General features: G+C 41.3%; 1 protein-coding gene across 15 annotated transcripts in view; it reads left to right on the top strand.

Annotated features, from left to right (window-relative positions):
• The window catches only part of FGGY (FGGY carbohydrate kinase domain containing), a 426891-nt gene that overhangs the window by 252535 nt on the left and 148374 nt on the right, over positions 1–25982 (top strand). For all 15 annotated transcript variants that reach the window (XR_013448163.1, XM_078073063.1, XM_078073070.1 and 12 more), the window contains 2 exons: positions 6529–6636; positions 23406–23467. Coding sequence is in view for 14 of the 15 variants with exons in the window: in XM_078073063.1 (XP_077929189.1) it covers positions 6529–6636; positions 23406–23467 (170 nt within the window). In the remaining variant the exon portion in view is untranslated. The remainder of the gene's footprint in view (positions 1–6528; positions 6637–23405; positions 23468–25982) is intronic.

Genomic DNA, 25982 nt, shown 5'->3' with positions numbered 1-25982 from the left:
ATTATACCACTTAGGACTCACACAGAACTCTGTGGGAGGTGAGATTATCCCAGTTATAAATGAGGAAACTGAGTCTCAGACAGATTCAAAGGCACATGGCTAATAAACAGCCTGGCCAGAATCAAAACTCAGGTTTGTCTAACTCCCAAGGTCTGTGCTCACATTACTAAATCATGTTCACTGTCTTTGAGATAAGGGGTGTCTTCTCACTATTTCGCAGGAGAGGCACCCAACTCATTACAATTTAATCTGAGAAGTACAGAAATAGAGGTCAAGGCTAAGAGCCCCATTCAAAAACCAAATTCTTTGTGCTCTTTTTTGTACTGTGGAGTGAGCTGGGAGTTGGCTGGAATGTATGTAAATGGTTTTTTCCTAGTAAGACGATAGCACGGTCCGTTTGGAGGGAGAGATGAGCCACCACGGAAATACTCAGCCCCACACATGCCTGTGGCTACCCTCTAAAATTCCCAACCTGGCTGGAGGCGCTCAGAACAAAACCTCCTGCTCCCTCCCAGCACCACTGGCGCCTGGAGCCTGCCTGCCGCCCCTGCCAGAGGTTTCTGCCAACCCCGGCATGGTGGGGAGGGGGCCGGGCAGAACGGAAATTGCTGGAGTGGCTCCCTGCTCGGAGCCCAGTCATCTGTCCCAGCAAGAGGTGTGAGCAGGCTCTTGGGCTTTAGCACTGCAGGGAACCTCAGCTGACGAGAGCGTAGCCTCCGCTGAAACCTAGCCAGTGGCACCCACTCATGGAGTCAGCTTGGGCAAGGACATGCAAAGAGGCAGGAGCAAATGGAGGGTGGCTTCTACTCCCTGCTCGGCCGTTTCTCACCCTTGTGATCCCCGGTCGTCTGCCCACCCTCCTCACGCCTTTGTCTTCAGCTATCAAATGGGCCATGCTTGTTCGACTCCATGTACTATCAGGGTAATTGCACGTTTGAATACAAATATAAACTCACAAATCACTTGATAGCTGAGTTACCCCCAGCCCATCGTGCACCTTGTCTCCTACTAGATTGCAAACCGCAGGTGGATACAGGGCTCTGGTGCCCATCTTTCTGTATCTTTGCATGTTTGAAGCAATAGTTTGAACTCTGTGTGTATCCAAGAAATATTTGCTGAGTATTTGCTCAGTGAATGTCAGATATTATGGATAGTAGCCATTAAATGCAATTCATGAAGTTGATCGTCAAGAAAGGCCCCTGATAATCTAGGCCACGGTCACAGGGGTGGCCGGGCAAAGTTGGGACTTTGCGAAGCCCCAGGAGGCCACCCAGCGGGATCCCCTGAGCCATGGGGCAGTGTCTGTGTTGAAATAGCCTGCTGGAGAATTCTCATTGGCAGGTTGGGGAAGAATGACTCAACTTCATGGAATCTTAGATAATCTCTAAGACAAAGGAGTTATTAAATATTCTAGTCCAACCTATTTATTTTATAGATGAGGAAAATAGGATCTGCAGAGGGAAATAAGTTCATAGCTTGGATCTTGTTTGGATCTGAAGTTACTCCTCTTTTATATACTGGCTCTCTGACCTCCTTCAGTTTAGATTTCCTCGTTTTAGGGTGAGTATAATAATAGGACCTATCTCATTGGGTTGTCATGAGTATTAAATGACAGAACGTCTGTAAAGAGCCTAGAAGAGTATTTGGCATTTTATAAGCCCGCAGTTAACTGTTAGCAATTACTCTTTTATTATTTCTTATTATTATCCTTATTTCTGTGTGATTATTTCTATCATTGCCTGACTTAGAGGGTGGTTTCACTGGGAACTTTTTCCTTTTCAAAAGCCATGGCTTTTTTAAAAATGGAATTTTTGATGAGCACTAGGGTCTATTGGTGCAAAAATACACCTATCCTTCAAACCTTATGACCTTTTAGTTAAAGTAGAAATCAGAACTGTAAGCCTTCATGAAAACCAAAATGCCTGTGCAGCTTCATGAGTGTGAGCCCAGCCTGGAAACAGTTGTTTCCTTCAGGCCTAGCTCACATGTGGCCATCTCTGGAAAGCTTGGGTTTCTGCCACACTTCTCCCCTACCTGACTATAGCACCTAGCACGCTTTGTTGTAATTTCTACCATTTGTCTGCCTGGTTAAGATGAGGAGCCCTTTGAGGAAAGGGGCCATGCCTTATTAGTAATTACTATTGTTATTATTATTTTACTTTATTATTTTTATAGGCTTGATGCTGATCTCAGTGCCTGGCATATGGTGTGCAACCAAATGTTTTGTTTTATTGCAGGTTTCTATAACTTTATTTTATTTATATCACACATAATTAAAGAATATAGCACATGTCTACATGATGTTTAAACCTTACCAAATTGAATACTCTTGTGCCACCACCCGTGAGAAGGAGTATTATGGAAGAGAATATTTCCAGTACCTTTTAAGTATGAAGGTTTAACCATATGATTCAACAAATGTTAACTAGTTTCTTGTATTTTGCTTAACGTTCTAGCTCTTGGAAGTAATTTTGAATCTTGATTTGGACATGCTCCATCATATGGAGCATAATATCCTCCCACGTTTATACTGTCTGAAAATATGATAAGCTTTACTTCTGTATCATGGTCTACTTCATTGTTAAGAATATTGACTAAATTAGACCACGGGCAAATCTAGAGACCTTCTTACTGGGTCGTAATTACTTTTGGCTGTGGTCGTTCAATCTTTTCCCTGACTGTTCCATCACAAGCTTCATTTCAAGGAGAACCAACGTGTATTTGGTATTGAACATATAATAAGCTGTTTGTAGTTGACGGCTTATTCCATCTTCACCAAAGTCCTCCAACATTTGTATCAATCCTCCCCTTTTTGAACTGAGGGAACTGAGGCCCAGAAAGATGAGCTTGTGTGAGATCACCTGGCTGGAATCCCACAGGCTGGAAGAGATAGGTCTTTGACTCAACCCACACTCAACTCCCTCCGCTCTTCACAAGCCTATAGGGGAAAATTTTCCAAAAGCTTTTTAGAAATGCAGATTCCCTAACTTGTTATCAGGGCCAGAAGGTTTGTTCCATTTGAATGAGTCTATGCTGGCTGTGATGGCCCTTGCTTTCTGCCCTTGGGAGCCAAAGAAGGATTCAAAGAAGCAATGGTAGCCTAAAAATAAGACCATACTTTGGCAGAGACAAATTTAGAACCTGCAGAGTGTGGTGCCTGGCTGCTTTGCATTTTTATAACCTTGGACATGGAATTAAACTCTCTCTGCTTTAGTTTGTACATCTATATAATAGGAACAGTGGTGGAATCTTCCTTCAGGGTTTTTATGAGGGTTATGTGGTTTAATTCCGATAATATGCTTGGAATAAGGCTTTTAGTAAGTACCCAGTCAATCTTGACTATTGTTGCCAACAGCATCACCATGACTGGAAATCAACGTCCTATACAGACAATTGTTATCAGTGGAATAAAAGGGACTCCCTTCTTTGGGTAACAGAGCAGCCTCCAGGCCAAGATAGCCATCAGCATGGGAAAGAGCTTTCACAAAAATATCTCTAAATATTTAGGTTTACTGCAAAGAAGTAAAGCACACAGAAACATACAGATGTGCCTCTCTCTCTCTCTCTCTCTCTGTCAAAACAAACTATTACTTGTTTTCTCCAAGAGCACAGGGTTTAGAAGTGATTGGAAATGCTCTGGGAAACATATTTCTGTGTGTTGGTTTCCTTGCTTTACTCAGATGTCTGATGAGAAGCATGTGCCATTTCAAACGAGTGAGCACAAACAGGAATCAGCTCAAAACTTTCTCCCTGGACAGAGCCAGGCAAAGCCTTCATCTGACATTTCTGAGCAGCAGACCCTCATCTTCCAGTGAAGCTCTGCCGCAGCTGACTCAGGAACAAGTTTAAATAAATTGTGAGATGGGGTGGAGGTGGGGGGTGATGCATAACCTTCCAAAGCAATTTATGTATAAAAAGTTAAGAATAAAACATACCATATGATTTGAGTCCAACATCTGCCTGGGTTCAAATCCCACCTTGGGTGGTTACTGTGTGACTGTGGATGTCTTATACAACAAGCTCACTGAGACTAATCTTTGAAACGGGGCTAAGAGTTCTGGAAGGGAAGGGGTGCAGGGCATGATAAGAGATGATTTGACTTTGGCAGTTATCCATGTACCTGCCCAAACACTGGGTCCTAAGTGGTTGTGAACATGAGCTTTCTTATTCACCCCAAAGCCACTCTGGGATGAGTAGTGTGTACGCCCGGCATGTGATAAATTTTCATGGGCAAAGACAAAGTGACGAAAATGAAGACCATTTAGTGTGTGCTCCTTCTGGTGGGAACCATCTCCATATCATACACACATGCACAAACACGCACTTACACACACTTACACATGTACTCACACACATACCCTCACACCTACTGAGTGACTTCTGTGTGTGGTTTATATCTTAATTCAAATATTGCCTCCTGAAAAAAGCCTTCTGAGACCCCTAGACTAAATTAGGTACCTCACTTATTTGCCCTTATAGTACCTTTTGATTTTCATTCATTTATTTATCACAGTTTATAATTACACATCTGTGCAATGATCTAACTAATATCTATCTGAGGGTGCCCAGTGATTTGTCCTGTTTGCCCAGGACTGAATGGTTTTCTAGGACACAAGATCTTGACTGCTAAACCTAGGAGATTCCTGGCCAAACTTGAAGGATTAGCCACTCTCATCTGACCCCATCTCAAGACAGAATGCTTCATGAGGGCAGGGACCATGCTGTTTTATTTCACATCCATTGACAGTGCCTGGCACAGGCTTATACCACATAGGGAATTCAGGAACCATCTGTTAAACCAATAAGGAAATGAGTGAATATGTCATTGTAAGCCAAACTGTCTTTTCTTGTAAAAGTCTTTCCTTTTTCCCTGACATTATTCCTATTTTAGGTGCTAAATGTCCCTTTTTATAGATTATCTTTATTTCACAAAATTTAAAGTTGACAGTGTTGTGTAGTTCCCTCACTTTCTTCATATTTGAGGGTTGGAAATCCCACTGATTTGAGGACTCACTAGTTTAGTGAAAAGGGAACTGGAATAGTGCAGGTCAAGACATTTAAAGAAAGCTTGTTCCTGTGCTAAAATGCTGGGCTATAAATTTCATGGAGGTAGAAATCATGAATATTCAGTTCAATTCTATATCCCCAGGATGTGACATAGTACCAAGTATATAATAAGGGCTGAATAAATATTTGTAGGATAAATGAATAAATAGATTTCCTACTTGTCCAGAAGACATGTGGGAGTAGACCTGGTATGCTTCACTCCCTTTTCCTCCCCACCCTCTAACTACACCTCTCCACAACCAGAAATATGACTTCAGCATGCATCCCTACTAGATGGATGAGAAGCGTGTGCCATTCCAGATGAGTGAACACATGGTCCTTCCTTGTCTGTCCTGGTTCATGTTTTGGTATATTCTCCCAACACCTGAAAGGACTTCTGTGGAACATAGTGTCTTAAATCCTAAGAGCACCTCTCCCTCACCTACATGGCTTTGTTCAAGCCATTCCCTTGACCTATCATGCCTGGCTCAATCCTACATCTATGTCCTGTTCTCTCAGACCATTCACGCCTTGCCCCCTCTGTCCCTCCATAACATTCTATGTTTTCTCTTTATCATCCCGTGGACCACACTATATCCTATTTGTCTGTTTACTTGTAAAGCTCCCCTCTAGATGAGTAGCTGCTTGAAGATAGGAGCTCTGTCTGATTCATCTCTTTATCTCCAGCACCCAAGAGAGGGAGATGGCATGCTAATAGTTGTGACTAGTAAGTGTTTGTAGAAGGAAGGGGATGTATCAATTATCTACCACAGAAATGCTAGGTGACAAACACACAATCTTAGTGACGTACAAGACATGTATTTTTGTTTACAGGTCTGCCAGTTAGCTGGGTGATTCTGTGATCTGGGCTTGTTAGTGCTTGTTGACTAGGATGATTTGCTGATCTTGTTTGGTCTGTCTCATGTATGAGACGTCACTTGCTACATTTGGGCTGACTCAGCTCTGTTGCTTGTCCTTCCATCCAGCAGGTTACTCTGGGCTCTTCTGGCAAAGGTGGAGAACCAAGGGAAAGAATAGAAGCACACAGTCCTCTTGAGGCCTAAGCCTGGAAAACTGGCACAGTGTTACTTCCATCTCATTCTGTTGGCCAAAACAAGTCACAAGGCTGACCCAGATTCAAGGGGTGGGGACTCCACCTGTCAATGAGAGGAGCTGCAAAGTCTCCTTGCAAAGGGGTTGGATCCACGGAGGGAGGAGAATGGGGACCATTTTTGCAATGAGTCTACCACAGAGAGGGAGCCAGCAAGGAAATGTCTAATTAGTTTCTTTCCAAAATGATCTCTTTTGCTACCCTGACATCTAAATGAATTTATCAAGAAGGCCTGCAAAGATGAAGCCATGCCCTTCCTTTTTAATGAAAAGTTGAATTTCACGGTCATAGAAACTGGATGGGAGGAGGTTAAGGCTTCTTCTAGCCCTGAGCATCACTTATTTTCATCTATTTTGCCTCTTTCTTTTCAGATCAGCAAAGACCCAATTTTTGTACCAGGTGTCTGGGGCCCTTATTTCTCAGCCATGGTCCCTGGGTTCTGGCTGAATGAAGGTGGTCAGAGCGTTACTGGAAAACTGGTAAGTTGACACTTTCTCAATATGGGTCTAAATTTTTTTTAAGTTTATTTTATTATGTTATGTTATTCACCATGCAATACATCATTAGTTTTCGATATAGTGATCCACAATTCATTGTTTTCATATAACACCCAGTGCTCCATGCAGTACGTGCCCTCCTTAATACCCATCACTGGGCTAACCCATCTCCCCACCCTCCTCCCCTCTAAAACCCTCAGTTTGTTTCTCAGAGTCCATAGTCTCTTATGATTCATCTCCCCCTCCGATTTCCTTTCCTTCTCCTGATGTCCTCCATGCTATTCTTTATGTTCCACAAATAAGTGAAACCATATGATAATTGACTTTCTCTGCTTGACTTATTTCACTTAGCATAATCTCCTCCAGTCCCATCCATGTTGATGTAGAAGTTGGGTATTCATCCTTTCTGATGGCTGAGTAATATTCCATTGTATATATGGACCACATCTTCTTTATTCATTCGTCCATTGAAGGGTATCTCGGCTCTTTCCACAGTTTGGCTATTGTGGACATTGCTGCTATGAACATTGGGGTGCATATGGCCCTCCTTTTCACTACATCTGTGTCTTTGGGGTAAATACCCAGTAGTGCAATTGCTGGGTCATAGGGTAGCTCTATTTTTAATTATCTGAGGCACCTCCACACTGTTTCCCAAATGTTTTTATAACCTTGACCAGCCCATTTTGTCGCACTACCCATATACCCAGGATCTGGAAGATTTGCAGGTTCCTAAATCAGAAAACTTAGCTTTGTCAACATATGGTGCATAGGCAGCATGCATTTGCCAAAGGAATAAATGTTGGTCCAGGCAATGATGACTAACCCATCTTGTCACCTATCTTTCACACAAAAATCCTTTTTTTTTCATGGCAGTGAAAGTGATATTCTACTTTGTAAAAAGGACCATGTAAATCACCAGCTGAAATCCTTTAATGGTTCTCCATAGCCTTGAGGACATCATTCAGATAGTTTTCTGGGCACGTCATACCTCTCATGGTCCATCCCCTCAATCCCACACATGTACTTGTCACTGAGGCTAGATTACCCTACCCACAGCTTCCCCATGACTTATGTTATTCTACTCTTCTGCCTTTGGATGTGTTTCTTTCCCTGCTCAGAGAGCTCTTTACCACTTAGATAATTTTACTTGTCCTTTAAGACACAACTCTACTTATAATATTCTATGTTCTTATTGGTTTACTAACTTGCTGTTTCCAGAAATCTATGAGCTCCTTAAAGGTAAGGGCCATATCCTACTTTTCTTTGCATCCAGCTCAGTGCCTGGTTCATAGAAGGTAGTTGATAAAAATTTGATGAATTCATGGGGTTGTCTAATAGGGAAGATAGAAGACCCATAAAAGTGAGATGAGTACTGTACCAGAGGGACAAAGCACAGAGCTGGCATAAAGCTAGGTTAAAAAAACTTTTTGCAGGGGAGAAAGCAGTTATGTTGAGTCTTAAAAGGTAAATAGAGACCAACCAGGCAAAGAAGGGTAGAGATACTCCTCTAGGCAGGAGAACTGGCGTAGGAACAAAGATATGGGAGTGACAAATAACAAGGCTTATTTGAGGTGATGGCACATAGTCCAGCATCTCAGCTGTGGCATAAACTGTTCTTAGAAGAAAGACTGACAATAAAAGTTAGAGAGCTGGGTAGGGACCACATCATAAGAAGTCCCTGGAGAACATGCTAAGGAACTGATCTCTGTCTGGTAGACCAAGGGGGAGCAGTGCATGTTCAGATCTCAGTTGTACAAACTCTGGCTAGCAGCCGTGAGGAAGAAGGCCTGAGGGCACACGGCTGAAGGTGGGGAGACCGGTTTTAGTGGGTTAGTCCACAGACAGAAAGCCATGGGGGCTTGAATGAGGACAGGGGCAGTGATAACTGAGAACTGAGGTCAGGAGATCGACAAGCCTTGGAAGGATTGCATGTGGAAGGCAAGAGAAAAGGAGACCTAGGCTCAGTTAGCCAATCTCACATCGTCTGTTTGTGGTCTCATTCCCATACCAGCTCTTCCAAATGTTCAACCGAATGATAACCGATCGGATCCAAAGCTGGCTCTGGATGCAAATCCCCATTGTTTCTGTTTCTTAGTATGTGGCTGTTTTATACCTAGCTGCCTCAAGTTCTCTTTCAAAGTTGGTGGAAGCATAGGTGGCTGGCTGGCTTTGAAGCCCATGTTCTGTGCCCTTGCTTTTGTGCCAGGCTGCAGAGATGCATTCAATGAGCAAGACCTCCATCGGGCCCTGGTTTTGAGGAGCTCGTTGTCTAGTAGACAGTGCCTGTAAAAAAAAGAATATCTGGTTGGTATGTAAGAACCCAATGCTAGGGAAACTAAGAAGACGACACGGCTGTATGAAGGTGCCAGGGGACTCAGGCTTTGCATTCTCCTACTAAAATGAGTGTTGTGTGTATACACGTTTCACTTAACTATCCATTCCCTTTCTGTGATGTATTGAAAGCCCATTACTGAAATATAGCCTGTTTCAACCCTGCATCGTGGTATAATCACCCTTTGCAGACCCAGAACTCATAGAGGACACAATCCAGAGGCTTTTTTTTTTTTAAAACAAGGATAATGATCCAGTAAACCAACTCTTTGTGCAGAATGCATTGTCCACAAAGCTGCCCATCAACAGGTTTTCAGAGACTTAGTATGCAAATTGAACATCTGTGTCAGTCTGGAAATACTTTTCCAAGTATTTGGCTCAAAGTTCGCTCTGTTGCTATGGATATAAGCCATCTTTACCCAAACATTATGACATATCTTTATGGATAAGAATTGGTTTGCCTGTTTCAGGATCCTGAATTTAAATAAAAAATGTGACCTCTTTTTGACCATTAATAAAATCTTCATAATAGTCTACTATGACTTTTGACAGGAGTCATGGGAATTGTTAGCCTTTCTCTAGTTAGTGATTTTGCACTGTCACCAACCAAGCTGCACTTGGAGCCCGACTTTGGGCTATTCTACTTATATTTCATTGTCCATACAAGTGGGGCATGATTGACCTGTGCATTATAGAGAGCAAAATCTTAGGAAATCCAAAAGCTAGCATGATGGGGCAAAATCTGAATCAAGAACAGAAGAGACTGCCCAGTAAAGCAACAGTCCAGTCCGGAGGAGGCAAGCAAAGAGACAGAAACAACCTATAAAATAAAGAAATGAAATAAAAATAATAATGATGTCATATGATCTCACTGATATGAGGAATTCTTAATCTCAGGAAACAAACTGAGGGTTGCTGGAGTGGTGGGGGGTGGGAGGGATGGGGTGGCTGGGTGATGGACATTGGGGAGGGTATGTGATAGGGTGAGCGCTGTGAATTGTGTAAGACTGTTGAATCATAGACCTGTACCTCTGAAACAAATAATACATTATATGTTAAAAAAAAAGAAGATAGTAAGAAGGGAAAAATGAAGGGGGGGGAATCGGAGGGGGAGATGAACCATGAGAGACTATGGTCTCTGAGAAACAAACTGAGGGTTCTAGAGGGGAGGGGGGTGGGAGGATGGGTTAGCCTGGTGATGGGTATTAAAGAGAGCATGTACTGAATGGAGCACTGGGTGTTATATGCAAACAATGAATCATGGAACACTACATCAAAAACTAATGATGTACTGTATGGTGACTAACATAACATAATAAAAGAAAAAATAATAATGATAATAATAAAAATCCTACTTTATTGAGAATGTTTTTCTGTGAAAAGGATTTATATACATAATCTTATTAATCCTTGAATGATATTCATGATAATCACAATGCCTCACATTTATTTTGAAGGCTTATTTCCTAGTCTCAATGTCAAGAGCTTGGCATATACTATCTCCTTTACTTCTATCAAAATCCCTGTGAAATAGGTACAATGGTTATCCAAATACACAGATGAAGAATGCACACTCAGGGTAGTAAGCACAGCCCAGAGAGATTCCTGATGCACCATCAGTGGCCTTTTTATGTGGCTCCTTTGCCGTTCATCGTTCCTTTCCATTTACTTATTCTCGTTTATTCTGTTGTGAAATTCGGATCTCTGGTTTTACAACACATTGTTTTCATGTAGGACTCTGTGAAAGGAAGTTGCATGTTTTATGTTCTTTGTTTCAAATACACATCTCTGATATGCTGTGTGTGAAACTGCTCCATTATTACGTTGTCCAGAGTATATTCTAAACACCGTCACAGACATACCATCTGAAGCAGAAGAGAAGAGAAAGGAGAAGAGGGAAGGGAAGGAGGAGAAAGAAGGGAAGAAAAAAAGAAAAAAATTACCTAAACACTAGATTTGGGAGGGGGGAAGCTATTTTGTCTCATTTTTACAATTAAAAAAAAAAATCTTCCATCCCAAAGCAAATCATTCCAAGTGTGTGAATAGCTTGGTACTGGAAAAAAAAAAAAATCTCCATCTGGTTAACTTCAGGATGAAGGAAAAAAAAAAAAACAGAATAGGATCTTTTCTGGTTCTGGACCTCTTACAGTTTCATTTGACTGAGATTTGGATTCATTTTTCACTCGTTTCAAGCTTGTGCCACTGATACTCATTTCCTTTTAGAAGGGCACATGCCTCCAGCCCGTGGATGATTGATTTTAGTTGCATCAATCGGGCACGCAGCAGGGCTTGCCTCGTGCTTGTCAATACTCTCTCCAGAATAGCTGTGCAAAAAACATTGCTTTTTTGCCCAGACCTTTTCCATAGAACACCAGCCCATGCAGTCACTGCATCCAGATGCTGAAGCTGATTTCCAGCTGGCCCTTGGCCATCCCTCTCTCCAAGCACTCTTGTCTGTCTTAAGTTGGAGTCATTTTCATTGGGGGAGGTGTGGAGTAAGGGAGGCTAAGTCAAATTCCTAAGCTGCCTCTCTGGTGGCTTTGGCTTTCTGGGATAATTGGCCTTGGGTGGGGGTTACCTTTGAATTGTTTTTGTTTTTGTTTTTTAAGATTTTATTTATTTATTTGACAGAGAGAGAGCACAAGCTGGGGGTAGTGGGCAGAGGGAGAGGGAGAAGCAGGCTCCCCGCTGAGCAGGGAGCCCGATGCAAGACTGGATCCCAGGACCCTGGGATCATGACCTGAGCCGAAGGCAGATGCTTTAACCTACTGAGCCACCCAGGTGCCCCACCTTTGAATTGTTTGAACCCAGAATTTAAATTTATGAACTTGAGCCCCAGGGTCACCATGTAGCAAGATGCTGTGTGCTCAGAATTTTAGCATTTGTGCACTGGGGGGCCTCTCTCCCGGACCTCTATCCCCAGTGCCACTCAGCCTGGGGCTAGCCTCAGGAAGTCCATCAGTGCTCCACAAGTGGGTGTATGAAGAGCTCGGGTTGTACACATGCTGTGCATGGATGGAGATAGTGATTTCACCCCTTTATTCGTTCATTCTTTCCATCATGTGACAGAGATGACTCTGGGCCAGGCAAGAATACAGTCACGTGATTCCTGTCCTCCAGTAGCTTATCATCTAATGGGAGGGTTAGATATAGGCCTGATAATTATAAGTTAGGGTAGCACATAAAGTAGATTGCATGACCCCTGAAGCCTACTTAGAGTATCTGTTATGGGACAGACACTTTCAGGCCCTTTTTAAGATTTAGTATTCTGTCTGATGTGCACAGCATGTCTGTGTGGTCAGTGTTGTTACGTTAGTTTTACTAGTGAATAAATAGGTTCAGAACAATGAGGTAACTTCATCAAGATCTTAATAGTTGTAAGTGGGAAAGCCTTGATTCAAACCCATCTACTACCGGAAGACCCAGATCTCTCCAGAACTGGACCCGACTTTGGTGGAGCTACATTTTTGAGTTTTTCTTATACTTGCCTTGTACAGTCCCTGGAGAAGCAATTATTGGGAATTTGTGTGACTTTCTTTTCAAGTACATCAAAGCAAATTCAGTTGGCAGGCTTTGTAAGGCCATGAGAGAAAAAAAATGTATGTGTATAGTATTGACAGAATCTGTGTATAGACTTAGGTGTGTCCCCAGCACTTCTCATTGGCTAATTGGAATGACTTCATGGATACAGAGACCAACTCTGCATAAACAAATGTTTCTGTGTTCCCTCCCACCCAGGCTTGCACTGTATTTTTTGTATACCCACCCAGATCCCTGCACAGCTCCCTAATTACCTTCTTTTTTCTAATCCTTCCTTCTCTAACCTCTCTGTCTTAGTTTGGCTACTCTAACAAACTACCATAGACTGGGGGGGGGGGGGGCAGGGGGCGTCTGTACAACAGAACTTTATTTCTCACAGCTCTAGAGGCTGGAGTCGAGATCAAGGTAGCAGCATGGTTGGTTTCTGGTGAGGTTTCTTTCCAGGTTGCAGAGGGCTGACTTTTCCTTGTAGTTTCACATGGTGGAAGGGGAGAACTCTGGTCTCTTCAGACCCTTAGAAGGGTGTTAATCCCGTTCATGAGGGCTCCGCCCTCAGACTTACTCACTTCCCAAGGGTCCCACTTCCCAACACCATTACCCTGGTGGTTAGGATTTCAACATATGAATTTTGAAGGAACGCAAACTTTCCACAACATCCTCTTTAAAGATTGTGGTGAAAGCACATAGACATGACCCTGTCACTCTTGATACCTCTCCAGTTACCTATTTAATAAAAGTTTAAACTCTTTAGAGTGATGGTTATTTACACTACGTTCATGGTACTGTTCTGAGTGAGAAATAGGCAGAGAATAAAACAGCCCCTCCTCTACCTCACTCCAAAAATCTGCCCGCTTGTCAAGCTTACATTCTAACAAGAGGAGATAGAACCTACAAAATAAATAAAATGAGAAAGCAGTAAAGTTTCTTTTATGGTATTAGTCGTTAAAAATAAAAGAGGAAGTAAGTTTATGGGTTCAGGTGAGCAGTTTGCAATTTTAAATAAGGTGGTTACACTAGGCCTTTTTGATGTGACGTACATACATAACAAGGAAAGGAAGGAAGTTAGCCATTTGGAAACCTAGGGGAAGAACATACCAGGCCAAGGGAAAAACCAGTGCAAAGGTCCTGAGGGAGGATGGCCTGCCTGCAGTAGTACAGGAATAGCAAAGAAGGCCACAAAGATGGAGCCGAGTGAACCAAAATGAGAGTTGTAGTGAATCAGTTCATGAGGTAATTTGGGGCTATATTATTGGCCACTGTTAGAATTTTGGCTTTTACTCTGAGTGAAATGGAAAGCCACTGGAGAATAAGGAGCCCAGGACAGATAAGACTTAGTTCTTAAGGGATCATTCAGACTGCTGCCTGCTACATTGGGAATAAACGATGGGGTGGGTGTAGGAGTGGGGGAGATGGAAGCAGGGGCCCCAGAAAGAGGCCACTGCAGTAAACCAGCTGAGACGTGAGGATGGTGGCAGTGGAGCTGGTAAAAAGTGGTCGTGTTTTGGGATATATTTTGAAGATAGAACTGATGCGGTCTCTTGATGGATTGGATGTGAAGTGTGCAAAAGAGAGAGAGGTCAAGGTTTTTGAAGGATAGCATTGCTATGAATGGAGAGAAGATGGATTCAATGTCAGGGAGACAGGGGGAGGAAGGATTCCAGAATTAGTTTTCTGACTCTAGTAACTGATACATTCTCTAGGTTGATCCTCAATTATTTGTCTTCATTTGAGTAAAGACCACCATCATTTATATTTTTATTAAAGCCAGAAAATTAGGATTAATTCTTTACCCCTCCTTTCCCTTCTCTGCCCACATCCAGTCAGAAAGTCCTATGAATTCTAACTCTAAAATGTATATGACCACTCCATCTGTTTTTTTTTAACCTTCACTCCTAACACCATCAGTCAAAGCACCGTCATCTCTGTCCCAGTCTATGTAAAGTGCATCTTTTATACATAGTATATAGTTGGGTCTTGCTTTTCTGCAGTCTTGTAATCTTTGGTGTTTACTGAGAGTGTTGAAACTATCCACAATTCAATGTGAAGATGCATATTGTTGCATAGGTCTTCCATTTTGCTATTTGTTTTCTGTGGTGATTCTGTTTTTTGTTTCTCTGTCTCTCCTTTTCTTCCATCTTTTGGATTACTCAAATATCTTTCAGTTTTCAGAATTCCATTTTAATTCTCCTGTTTGCTTTTTAGGCATGATTTTTTGAATTCCTTTTTTTAAATGATTTCTTTAGGAATTACATACAATAAACGTCCTAAATTTTTCAGCCTACTTAGACTAAATGTTATATAACTTCATGTAAAATATAAAAACCATTCAACTCTATAGTTCCCTTTGCCACCCCCCCAACTCTTTATGCTGTAGTCATAGTATGTGTGATGCCTACATATGCTCTACGTCCAAGAATATAGTAGTTGCCATGTTGTTTGCTTTAAATAACGTAGTAGTCTGTCCAGCATGCCATAACGAAATACCGTCAACTGGGTGGCTTAAACAATAAACACTCATTTTCTTACAGTTCGGAGGCTAGAAGTCCATGATCAAAGTGCTAGAAAGTTCAGTTTCTCATGAGAGCTCTCTTCTTGGCTTGTAGGCAGCAGCCTTTTCACTGTGTCTTCACATGGCCTTTTCCAGGTGCATGCACGTAGCGAGAGAGCTTTGGTGATCCTGGCTCTTATAAGGACAGCAATTCTATTGGATTAGGGCCCAACCCTTACGACCTCATAGAACCTTATTTCCTTCCATCACGTCCGCATTTCCAAAAACAGTTACAGGGAGGGTTGGGGCTTCACATCGGAATTGTGGTAGGATACAATTCCATCTGTAAGAGTCATACATATTTCAAAGAGATTCTGAGAAATGAACATTATCTTTTGTATTTACCTACATATTTACCATTTCCATTTTTTTTTTTAATTTCTTTCTGAAAATTTAAATTTCTGTCAGGTATTTCCCCTCAGCCTGACGAACTTCCTTCAGCATTTATTCATCTCTCATAGCTATTGGCAAAAAGAAAAAAAAATTCTTAGTTTTTTTTTTAATGAATTTATTTTATCTTCTATCTTGAAAGATATTTTTGCTCAATCTAGAATTCTTGGTTGACAGGTTTTTTTGTTTGTTTTCCTTCAGCACTTAAAGATGTTACTGTTTTGTATTCTGGCACCATTGTTTCTTATGAGAAGTCAACCATCATTTGTATTGTTTTTCCCATGTCTACAGTATATTATTTTTCTTCTACTACTTTCTTGATTGTCTCTTAATCTTTGATTTTTATTGTGGTATGCCCACATGTGGTGGTCTTTGGATTTACCCTCCTTTTCCCAGGTTTGCTAAACTTCTTGAATTTATAAATTTCTGTCTTTCACCAAGTTTGGGAAATTGTCAGTATTTATTTATTTAAATATAAATAAATAGTGCATCCATATGCCACAGTAGCAATATAAACGGCAACACAAGATTAATATACCCATAAGACAAAAGAAAGTACTTACAAATATGGTTCCCCAGTTACCCAGGAAGAGGTCCTTTCCATAGACCCACCACCTTCAGCATAGGTGGTGGCCCATGACAAGAATACATTCCCTGATACAGTAGTAAGAAACATCAGCTTTGTAAAGCTAAGAGCAATAAGACAAATGTTTTACAGGCAGGATATGGCAGATCTTCATGTATAAAATACAGTAGAGTTTGGTTCTCATGAGCCAGTACCACCCTGGCTTAGGTATTTTCCCTGGGGGATGATACCGTATATTTGCCCCTTAATATCATCAGAGGGTGTGTCTATATTATACATGGGCCTGTGAGGGATTTTTTTTTTTCATTCTCTCTACTTCTCCCACATCTCTCTCTGTCTCCCTCTCTCCCCCTCCATCCATCAGCCCCTCCCTCCCTTCTTTCCTCTCTCCCTTCCCCCCCTTCTCTCTCACAATTAGATAGTGTCTATTGGTCTATTTTCAAGTTCATTGACTCTTTTGTCTATGATCTTCAATTAGCTGTGAGGCCTGTCCACTAAATATTTCAGATATTATCTTTTTCAATACTAGGATTTCCATTTTTAATAGTTTTTGTTTCTTATCTATTGATTGATTATGAGACTATTATCCTTTATATCCTAAAGCATTATTAAACTACTGAATTCATTTTTTAAATTTATTATTTATTTAAGTGTTTATTTTTTAAGGTGAGCAATGCTATTTAAGCAGTATTTATTGACATTCAACAATGTCAAAACATACCAGTGCTCAGATCAAGGAACAATTTTATAGAGTTCTTCTCACTTCCCCCCCTTTTTCAGATATATGATGATTTTATTTTTTTATTTTCAATATAATTAACATACAGTGTTATATTAGTTTCAGGTGTACAATACAGTGATTCAACAATTCTGTATATTACTCAGTGCTCATCACGATAAGTGTACTCGTAATCCCCTTTACCTGTTTCACCCATCCTCCCACCCACCCACCTTCTTTCTGGTAACCATCAGTTTGTTCTCTATAGTTAAAAGTCTGTTTTTTGTCTCTTTTTTTCTTTGTTTTGTTTCTTAAATTCCGCATATGAGTAAAATCATATGATATTTGCCTTTTTCTGACTGACATTTCCCTGACATTATATGTATATGTTCTTTATTTTATTTTAATTTCAGTGTAGTTAACATAGTTAACTATTAGTTTCAGGTATACAATAAAGTGATTCAACAATTCATATATTACTCAGTGCTCATCAAGATAAATGTACTCTCAATCCCCTTCACCTATTTATATAAGTTCTTTATACATTTTGGATACTAATCCCTTATCAGATATGTCTTTTGCAAATATCTTCTCCTGTTCAGTAGGTTGTCTTTCAGTTTTGTTGATCGTTTCTTCTGCTATGCAGAAACTTTTTATTTTGATGTAGTCCCAAGAGTTTATTTTTGCTTTTGTTTCCCTTGCCACAGGAGACAAATCTAGAGTAAACTACTGAATTTTTGCCTTCTAATTCCATCATCTGTGTCATCTCAGGGTCATTGGCCATTAAATGGCTTTTCTTTTAAGTATGGATTACATTTTCCTTCTCTCTTATATGGCTAGCAATTTGGGATCATATCTTGAACATTATGATTGATATATTGTAGAGAGACTGGGTTATTCTTATTCCTCTGAAGAGTATTTTTTTTTTAACAGGTGGTTAATTTGGTTGAACTCAAACTCTCAAGTTTTGTCTTTCCTGTGATGAGCACCTACTGAAATCTCTGTTGAGTTCTTTCAGCTTTAGCTGGGCTACTTATAATGTAACTCAGAGATCATCCAGAAGTTGGAGTAGCATTTGGATGAAGTCTTGAGCTACCTTTCTATGGCTACTGACTCCCCTGTGCTTACTATGACTAGAGCAGAGGAAATGTTCAGTAAACATTAGTGAAATCTATAAAGAACTTCATCAGTCGAGACCATATTTGAATATTGGTATGCTAATTTTCCCTGACAGGCAGGGCTTTGTGAGAGCAATGACTTTTGTTTATCTTTGTATCTTCAATTATTAGAGTGATGTCTAACACAGGGTAGCCATATATCATCTTAGTTTCCTGAATAAGTGAATTAATTAACAAACTATAAAAAGACACAAAGCTATTAACTTTGATGTTGAATGATGTTGAATGAAACTGACTAAACTAGCTCTGGATTAAATCAGCATTTGTCCACTTGTAAGAGAAGTTGTTCTATCTCAAGCTAATATTAAAGTTGTGGGAGAAAAAAAAAACAGTTTACGTTTTCTTTCAGGAATGTTTGTCGTTCTTAGGAACCGTTCAGTATTGAAACCCACAGTTCTTTCCAGCAACATAAAAGAAATTGTCTAGGCTGGGCTTTCTTCTTTCATTAGATTTTTATGAGAATTTCAACGCTGGGAAAAATTAGATAAAATGTTTTCGCTTTAAGATAAGAAGATGAAGTTAAGTAAAGAGTTGGAAGAACTGAGATGAAAAAAGTGACTTTGCAGGTAAATACAAATGGCAAAAAGGGAGTTGTGACAAGCAATAAACATATCCTTGAGCCTAATGATTTCATTATCTGCAAAGCAAGGTGAACGCCTCAAGACTAATACATAAAATTGGTTTTAATAGAGAAAAGCCCATCATGCCATAAAATAGCTTTGTCTCAGCAAAATGATCATAGAACCTAAAATTCTGGGATTCTGAATTTGGCTTTGTCGTGTGTTTTTCTTGCCTATGGACTCTGTGCGCACAGTTTTGAGATCTCAGGCAATTGCAGTCCTCTGTCTAATTTTCCAAACACTTGGCTATTTGTCATGTTAATTTATTAAATGTTGTAGAGAGAGAACTAAATCTCTTAGGAAAAATAAAGAATAAATCTAACAAAAAAAAAAAAGAAAGAAAGAAATGGTCTTGTTTAAGGTCATTCCCTGAGCCAGAACTGACTCAGGTCTCAGGACTGCCTGTCTGTGTTCTCTCTGTCATTTCAAGAGTCAGAAACTCAAATGCCTAAAGGAGTCAGACAGATAGCATAAACAGATTAGGCAAACAAATTTTTTTTTTTTTACTTTGATAGAGAAGTTTTTCTTTCAACTCATGGCACTCTAGGGAATGATTTTATGTTCCTTCCTTTCGTAGAGAGATGGGCGTAGAGAAATAGATCTCTCCTACAAGTAAAACATTCGTGCAGTCATGATGAGAAATTGGTGAAATCTGGTGTCTGTTGTTGGGACTGGAGGGGTGGGGAGCAGTGGTGGCTTCTACATACTGAAGGGTGCAGTCCTGTCTGAAGGGATTAGTCAGCACTCGGCTCCAGCTGACTCTTGCCATGGGGGAATATGGGTGGCCCAGTGTCCTGCATATGCTGGTTCTTTGGGAGAAACCAAAATCTGGATTTTAAGTGGAATCTCCCAATTTAAAAATATTGGCTGATTTTTTTAAACATTATATAACCCAAATAAAATACATCTGTGGGCCAGATGTCCCCTCATACTACCCGTTTATGATCTCTGTGTTACACTGTGTTGTGTTTCTGTTTCTCCCGTGTTGCAAATGCAGATGCCACCTTTATAAGGAAGGACCTAAAAACCCAACCCTAGGTGTATATCATAAGACGGCTTTTCCCTCTTGATTTAGAAAGCCATCCTGAAGAAGATCTGACTCCATCCAGCTCAGGCTTCTTACCTATCCATATCATTTGTAGACTTTTCTGCTTGCTCTCAGAGCCGAAATCTGAGAAGATGGAGGAAATAAGAAAGTAATCATAAAGTTAGACGAGCTCTGTCTATATATTTCTAAGGCAACCAGTTGGCAAATATGGTCATTGTGGTTAAACTGGTTATTTCACTGGGAAACAAATAACCGCTAATAGGACACTGTGTTCTATACCATGCTAAATGCATGTGAGAATAGAACATAAATAGAGAGATCAACCCTAGGGTCAGGCATTCCAGGCTTTTGAAATGAGTGCTCAATTATTTGAAAAACTGGCTTGGTCTTTGCTAACCAGAGTGGGCCTTTACTACCAGATGCTGTCAGGGGGAAGAAGAAGGCGCAGCTGACCAGTTGAGATTCTGTTCTCCCAACCATTTTTGCTCTTTTGGTCGCATGCCCTTCTTTTTAATAACAGATGTTATGAACAGAGAGCCCCCTGTATCCCAGGCACCCCTGCAATGGGAATTTTATTATCACCATGTTACAGTTGTAGGAGACGGGTCTCTGAGAGGTCAAGTAGCTTTTCCTTGGTACCCCCGAAGATGAGTGTAGACCATGAATTTGAACCTGAGTCTGTCTGTTCCCAAACCCTGTGTTCTTTTCACTAAGCCACTGTTGTAAAATGTAGATTTTATTATTATTCCCATATGATGAGGCCAACAGATTAGGGGATGATTGCCACTGAAAAGATAGTTTGTTGCTCACAGTTCTCCAGAGGAGGGGGCACGCCATACCATCATGCGGGGCCACATGGGAAGCCCCAGAGTTGTCCCTAGCTCTCTGATAGCCAGCCCTGGGGTGCTTAGAGCAGGGAAGCAGTAGTCCATAGAGGAGGTGGGGGTAGGTAGGCTCTGGAGCAGTTAGCTTGCACATGAAAGGCATGCTAACAGATGAGTTGAGTCCTTTGCTATCTCTAGGAATTGCCAGCCCTGCCAGGCAGTCTCTCCAGGGGCAGTAAGACCACAGACTCAAAGCATCAGAGGTACCAGAAAGAACAAGATGTGATTCATACGGCCACATTGCCTTGTCTTAGACCCCAAACATCTTTCTTGACTGATTTTCTTACATTCTCTAGTTAGCCACTAAATTTGTTTTGTTTTCTTCCAAATGTATCTCATTTATTCATTCAAGGTGCCAGGCCCTAATGTAGACACTGAGGATTGGGAACTAATGGGGCTCTCGATTTAAAAGAGCTCAGAGTGTAGGGTAAAGACAGACATAGAAGCTAATGATTATTAAAAAAAAAAAAACTTGCTAAGTGCTACAATGGAGCACGAACAGGAAATATTTTTGCCTCATGTTCTCACAGTCAGCCTCTGAGCCCTGTCTACATTTCCGCCCTCTACGCCTAGCTATCTCTCCATCCTGCATACCCTACCGGGCTCATTTTCCTTAACTTCTCATCATCCTGCTCCCCAGATCAAAATAATTTCATGGCCTCTAATCCAATAAAACTATAAACACTTACCTGGCTTTCATGACCCACTATCTGCCCCCACCCTCCCCATTCATCCACTATCTTCACTACTCTATTTATTCTCTAATTTAACAGATGTGACCGAAGTGTGCCCCACACAAATAGACACAAATGTCAAGTGTGTGATCACGTCCAAGAAGTCCCTGGTCCTGTGTGAGCCTGTGGTTTGCCTCCATTATGCTTTGTGCATCCCACAATCATCCCAGAAATATTTACTGAGCAGCTCTGATATGCCAGGCACGGGGCTTGGCCAGTCTCCTTACTGTGTGCACCCATATATGTCTTTCCATCTCAGCCTCCTCTCCGGCATGCCTTGGCTGTAGCTTCCTGCTCCTCCAAGCTACCTGTTCTCAGCCTCTCAACTGAAGCCTCACCTGCCCCAAATTATTGACCTCTTACTTTATATAACTATGTATTATACGTCTTGTATTTCTTACTTTCCACTGTATTCCCAGAGCCTAGACACAGTGAATGCATTAGGCATTTAGTAAATACAGAAAACTACATTCATGCACGCACCGCACAGGCTAGGTTCTGAGCAGCTTCCCGCTGGATGCTCATGTAAATCTCCCTGCTCTGAACTCTGAAAGTGCTTCCCACAGAAATCAGCATCAAATTGAGGAATGCCTTTAATTATCCACTACTGATGCAAACTCTTTAAGGTCCTGACTAGCCTCATCACAGTCACCTAAAACTGAATCTGTAGGAAGTTAACATTTCAAACCTGCATAGCTTTTTCTCCTCGAAATGACCAGTGGCTTTGGTATCCTTTTGAGCATTTCTGCATAACTGTACCAATGGCATTCAGCAGCTTTTACCTGCAAGTTTAGTACACGTTATGGCATAGTAGTGAAGAACCAAGGCCTGTAGGCACAGAGAGACCGCAGCTGGAAACCTAGATCTGTCACTTACCCCTGTGACCGACCTTGGACAAGTTGCTTACTCTCTTTTGGTCCCAGTTTTCTCATCTCTATAGTAGAGAATAGTATCCTTTTCTTAGGAATCGTGTAAGGAATAAATGGGATCATGTATGTAAAATGCTTAGCTCAGTGTTGATATATGGTAAATGAGTCAGGAAATTTTAGGTGATAGTATTTATGCTGTTGTTGGCATTATGGCCAACACCTTCTACAGCCCAGCAATCCTGTTTTAAAGGGAGCCTGGGGGAGGGCTAAGGAGACTATTGAGGCTCAGAGTAAGTAGTTAAGTGATTTACACAGTCACACAGCATGTTAGTATCAGAGCCAGAACCCAGACCTGACCTCTGTGGCTCCAGAAAAAAATTCTCTTCCCCTTTACACAGCCCCGGCTGTCAGGAAACACACTTAGAGAGACTATCTCCAGGAGGCCCAAATAACCAATTGGTTCATAGTCTGAATGAAAAATGGCTTTGGAGTCCTAGAGACTCATGTGAACATTGGGAAGACAACCAGATTAGGTTCAGGAACACAAGCGGTGTGTTGGGTATATTTTAGCAAGCAGGGGAGCATCATGGGGAAACATTTCCCTTTCTGATACTATTACGTATTATTTTGTTTAGAGCTACCAAGTAGATTTAGAAATAAAATCCTAGACACGGGATTTCAAATGAGAAGAAGATAGTTATCCACAGAGCTTAGACATTTCTGTCCTAGGAGAGTGATGCCCCAGTTCCTCCTGTGATAACTTGTCAATCAGGAGAGGTCCTCTGAACAGCTCTAGGGCAACTTTTTGTTGTTGGTGGTTTTTGAACTAGTAATCCCTCCTCCTCGTCTCTTTCACTCTGCTTCTCCATTAGTAAGACAGGGTGAGTAATTCAAGGTCTGACATTGCCCTGGGGTAACAGCCTGGGATCTGGAGGCTGACATGGTGTGATCCAGAGCTTGGTGCTTTAACACCCAGGCCCTTCACCACATACCTGGAGTTACTCCTTCTCACTCCTGTCCTCACGCCTCCGTTTTGGACCTGTTGCTACCAGTTTAGCCTTGAGAGTTTCATTTCCTGCACCTTTTACTTTAGACTGCTGTGTTTTGTGGATCAAGAGGCCAGCACTAGGTGAAGCAAAGCTAAATTTCTCAAAGAGCTCAGACACCGTAGTGGAGTTAGCACTTTAACATTCCTAGATCCTCTGTGGACAGAGTTGAAAGAAACCAACATTTTAATATATCTTTTTCTGGCTTAAACATAAATCAGAGAAACTGTAAGACTGACCCATCTCTCTTGTTTTTCAGATAGACCACATGGTGCAGGGCCATGCTGCCTTCCCTGAACTACAAGCCAAGGCCACAGCCAGGTACCTGCTGCCCCCCATCCCCCTACAACCTCACCTGCATTCCTCCATGAGGGCATTCACCTTAGGCAGCTGGGTGATTTTCAGTTCCTTTGGGCAATGAGAATGCCCGGCAGTGTTGGGTTATAAGACAGTCATCCAGATGATCCAGGACATACATGTATTAATTTTCAAACAGAGAACTCAAAGAAACTAGAGGTCCCAAAGAATATGCCAGGAACCGTGGATGAGAGACTCCAATGTAGTGGAAGGAATGTGGATTTTGGAGTCAACACTTCTTGGGCTCAAATCCAGCTTTGCTCCTTACAAGGGGTGTGACCTTGGGCAAGTTATCCAACCTCTTTACACCCATCTCTTCATCTGTACAACAGAGGATAATAAGTGATATGAAGTGATTTCTAGGATATAGTGTTAAGAACGTAAAGGCGTGTTTACAGTATGCTTCCTTTCATGGAGAAAGAAGGTGACAATAAGAAACTATATGTGTATTTACTCATTTGTGCAAAAGAAATAGAGGAAGGTCAAACCAGAAACTGGTGAGACTCGTTACCTAGAGGTGGTGGGTAGGAATGGGATGGAAAAAAAGAGGAGTGAGAACAGGGTAAGAGGTGGAGATAGTACTTTTCTGAGTAGATCTTTTTATATAACTGTAATTCTTAGAACCATGGTGATGTTTCATGTGCCCCTTGAAAATATATAGAAGGTAGGTTGGTAAGTAGGTTAGATAGTAAGTAGGTAGGTTGGTAAGTATGTTAGATAATAAGTAGGTAGGTAGGTAGGTAGATAGGTAGATAGTTAGGTAGGTAAGTAGGTAGATAGATAGATAGATAGACAGATACCAGGATGTATGTATGGTGGGAGTGGGCAAAATGAAATACAATTAGCAAAATATAAACCTATTGTATTAATAATGAATAACATAACCACAGTAAGAAAGATTTGGGAAAGAAAAAAACTAACCTAGTAACTTTGGGAAAGAATATTTTGATAGTATAATGTCTGGCTGAAGATAAAATAACTGTATATGAGTATTATACTCTGGGGCCCCTGGGTGGCTCAGGCAGTTAAGCGTCTGCCTTCGGGGCATGATCTTGGGGTCCTGGGATCGAGCCCTGCTTCGGGCTCCATCCTCAGCGGGGAGTCTGCTTCTCCTTCTCCCTCTGCCCCTCCCCCTCCTTCTGCCCCTCCCCTTCCTTGTGCTCTCTCTCTCTCTGTCGCTCTTTCTCTCTCTCTCCCCTTCTCCCCCCCTCCCTCTCCCTTTCTTTCTACCTCTCTCAAATAAATAAATAAAATCTTAAAAAATTTTTTAAGTATTATACTCTGATTCCTAAATTTGTTTTTCATAAATGTCTGGATTAGCTCTTCTGGAAATCCTTTATGTGTATACTACAGCTAACCAAATAAATAAATATGTTGTAGATAACGAGAGCCAGGTTTCTCTTAAATAGGGAAAGGGGAAGGTTACAATGAACACTATGGTAGTGGGTGGAAGTAGGAGGTATTAGAATCAACTTGTGATTTTGTATGTATGTGCATAGGGATAGCTGTATACAGATAGAGCTGTAGCCACAGAGAGAAACAAATACAGTGTGTATATCTGTGTGTGAGTACACATACATACATTCCCTGTGCTCTCTGCTGAGATGGTCTGGAAACAGTGACCCCTCGTAGCAGTGTGCACACCTAGCACCAGATCCTGGTTTTTAAATACTCTCCTCTACTGAAAAGGAATTAGGACTTCTTGGGAACATGGCTGATTCCAGGGCGTGGGCAGGGAACATACATGAACATTTTGTGAAAAGGTGAAAGTAAGAAACTACTTGAAGAGGAATTGCCAAAGTGCATGGGAGCCAGCTTTAAGAATCTTTCTGTGGCCTTTGGGGACAAAAAAACTTCGATCAACAGAATAAGTAATGATGGAATAAAGTGACTCCCCAAGGCCATTCTGATAGAAGTAAATTAATGAAGAAATAAATGGGAAGAAAGGGCAGATCTTCCTATCTACTGCAAGGACCATATACTTGAAATTAATAAATGTGGAGCAAATAATGGAACTAGAATATTATCATTAGGCAAACACCACAGTAATACTTGTTGCAAAGGAGAATCACCAGTGGATGCTTAAATTAGTGAAAGTATGATGCAAAGCAGGATATGTGCATAGTCTGAGTATCTTGCTGTAAGATACCCATTATTATCAAAGGAAAAATAGTAACTTCCCGGTGGAGAGATCTGGCAGACAACACCTCCCCAACATGATCAAAGTCAACAGTACCAGCAATGAGATCTCTCTCACCTCTTTTCATGATGTACCAAGAAGGACACGACATCATTTCTATAAGGCTCTTGCCAAAAATGGATCACCTCAGTGTAAACATGAGAACACATCAGCCAACCCCCAGCCAAGGCGCATTCTACAAAATTATTAGCCAGTGTGCTTCAAAAGATGATGAAACTTCAGGAATTACTAAAGAACTGTCCCAGATTGGAGGAGACAAAAACAATGTGTGATCATGGT

The sequence above is a fragment of the Halichoerus grypus genome, chromosome 5 (genome assembly GCF_964656455.1).
Source record: "Halichoerus grypus chromosome 5, mHalGry1.hap1.1, whole genome shotgun sequence".
Classification (NCBI taxonomy): domain Eukaryota; kingdom Metazoa; phylum Chordata; class Mammalia; order Carnivora; family Phocidae; genus Halichoerus; species Halichoerus grypus.
The sequence above is the reverse complement of the archived record's forward strand: the minus strand, read 5'-3'. Positions and strand labels throughout refer to the sequence as shown.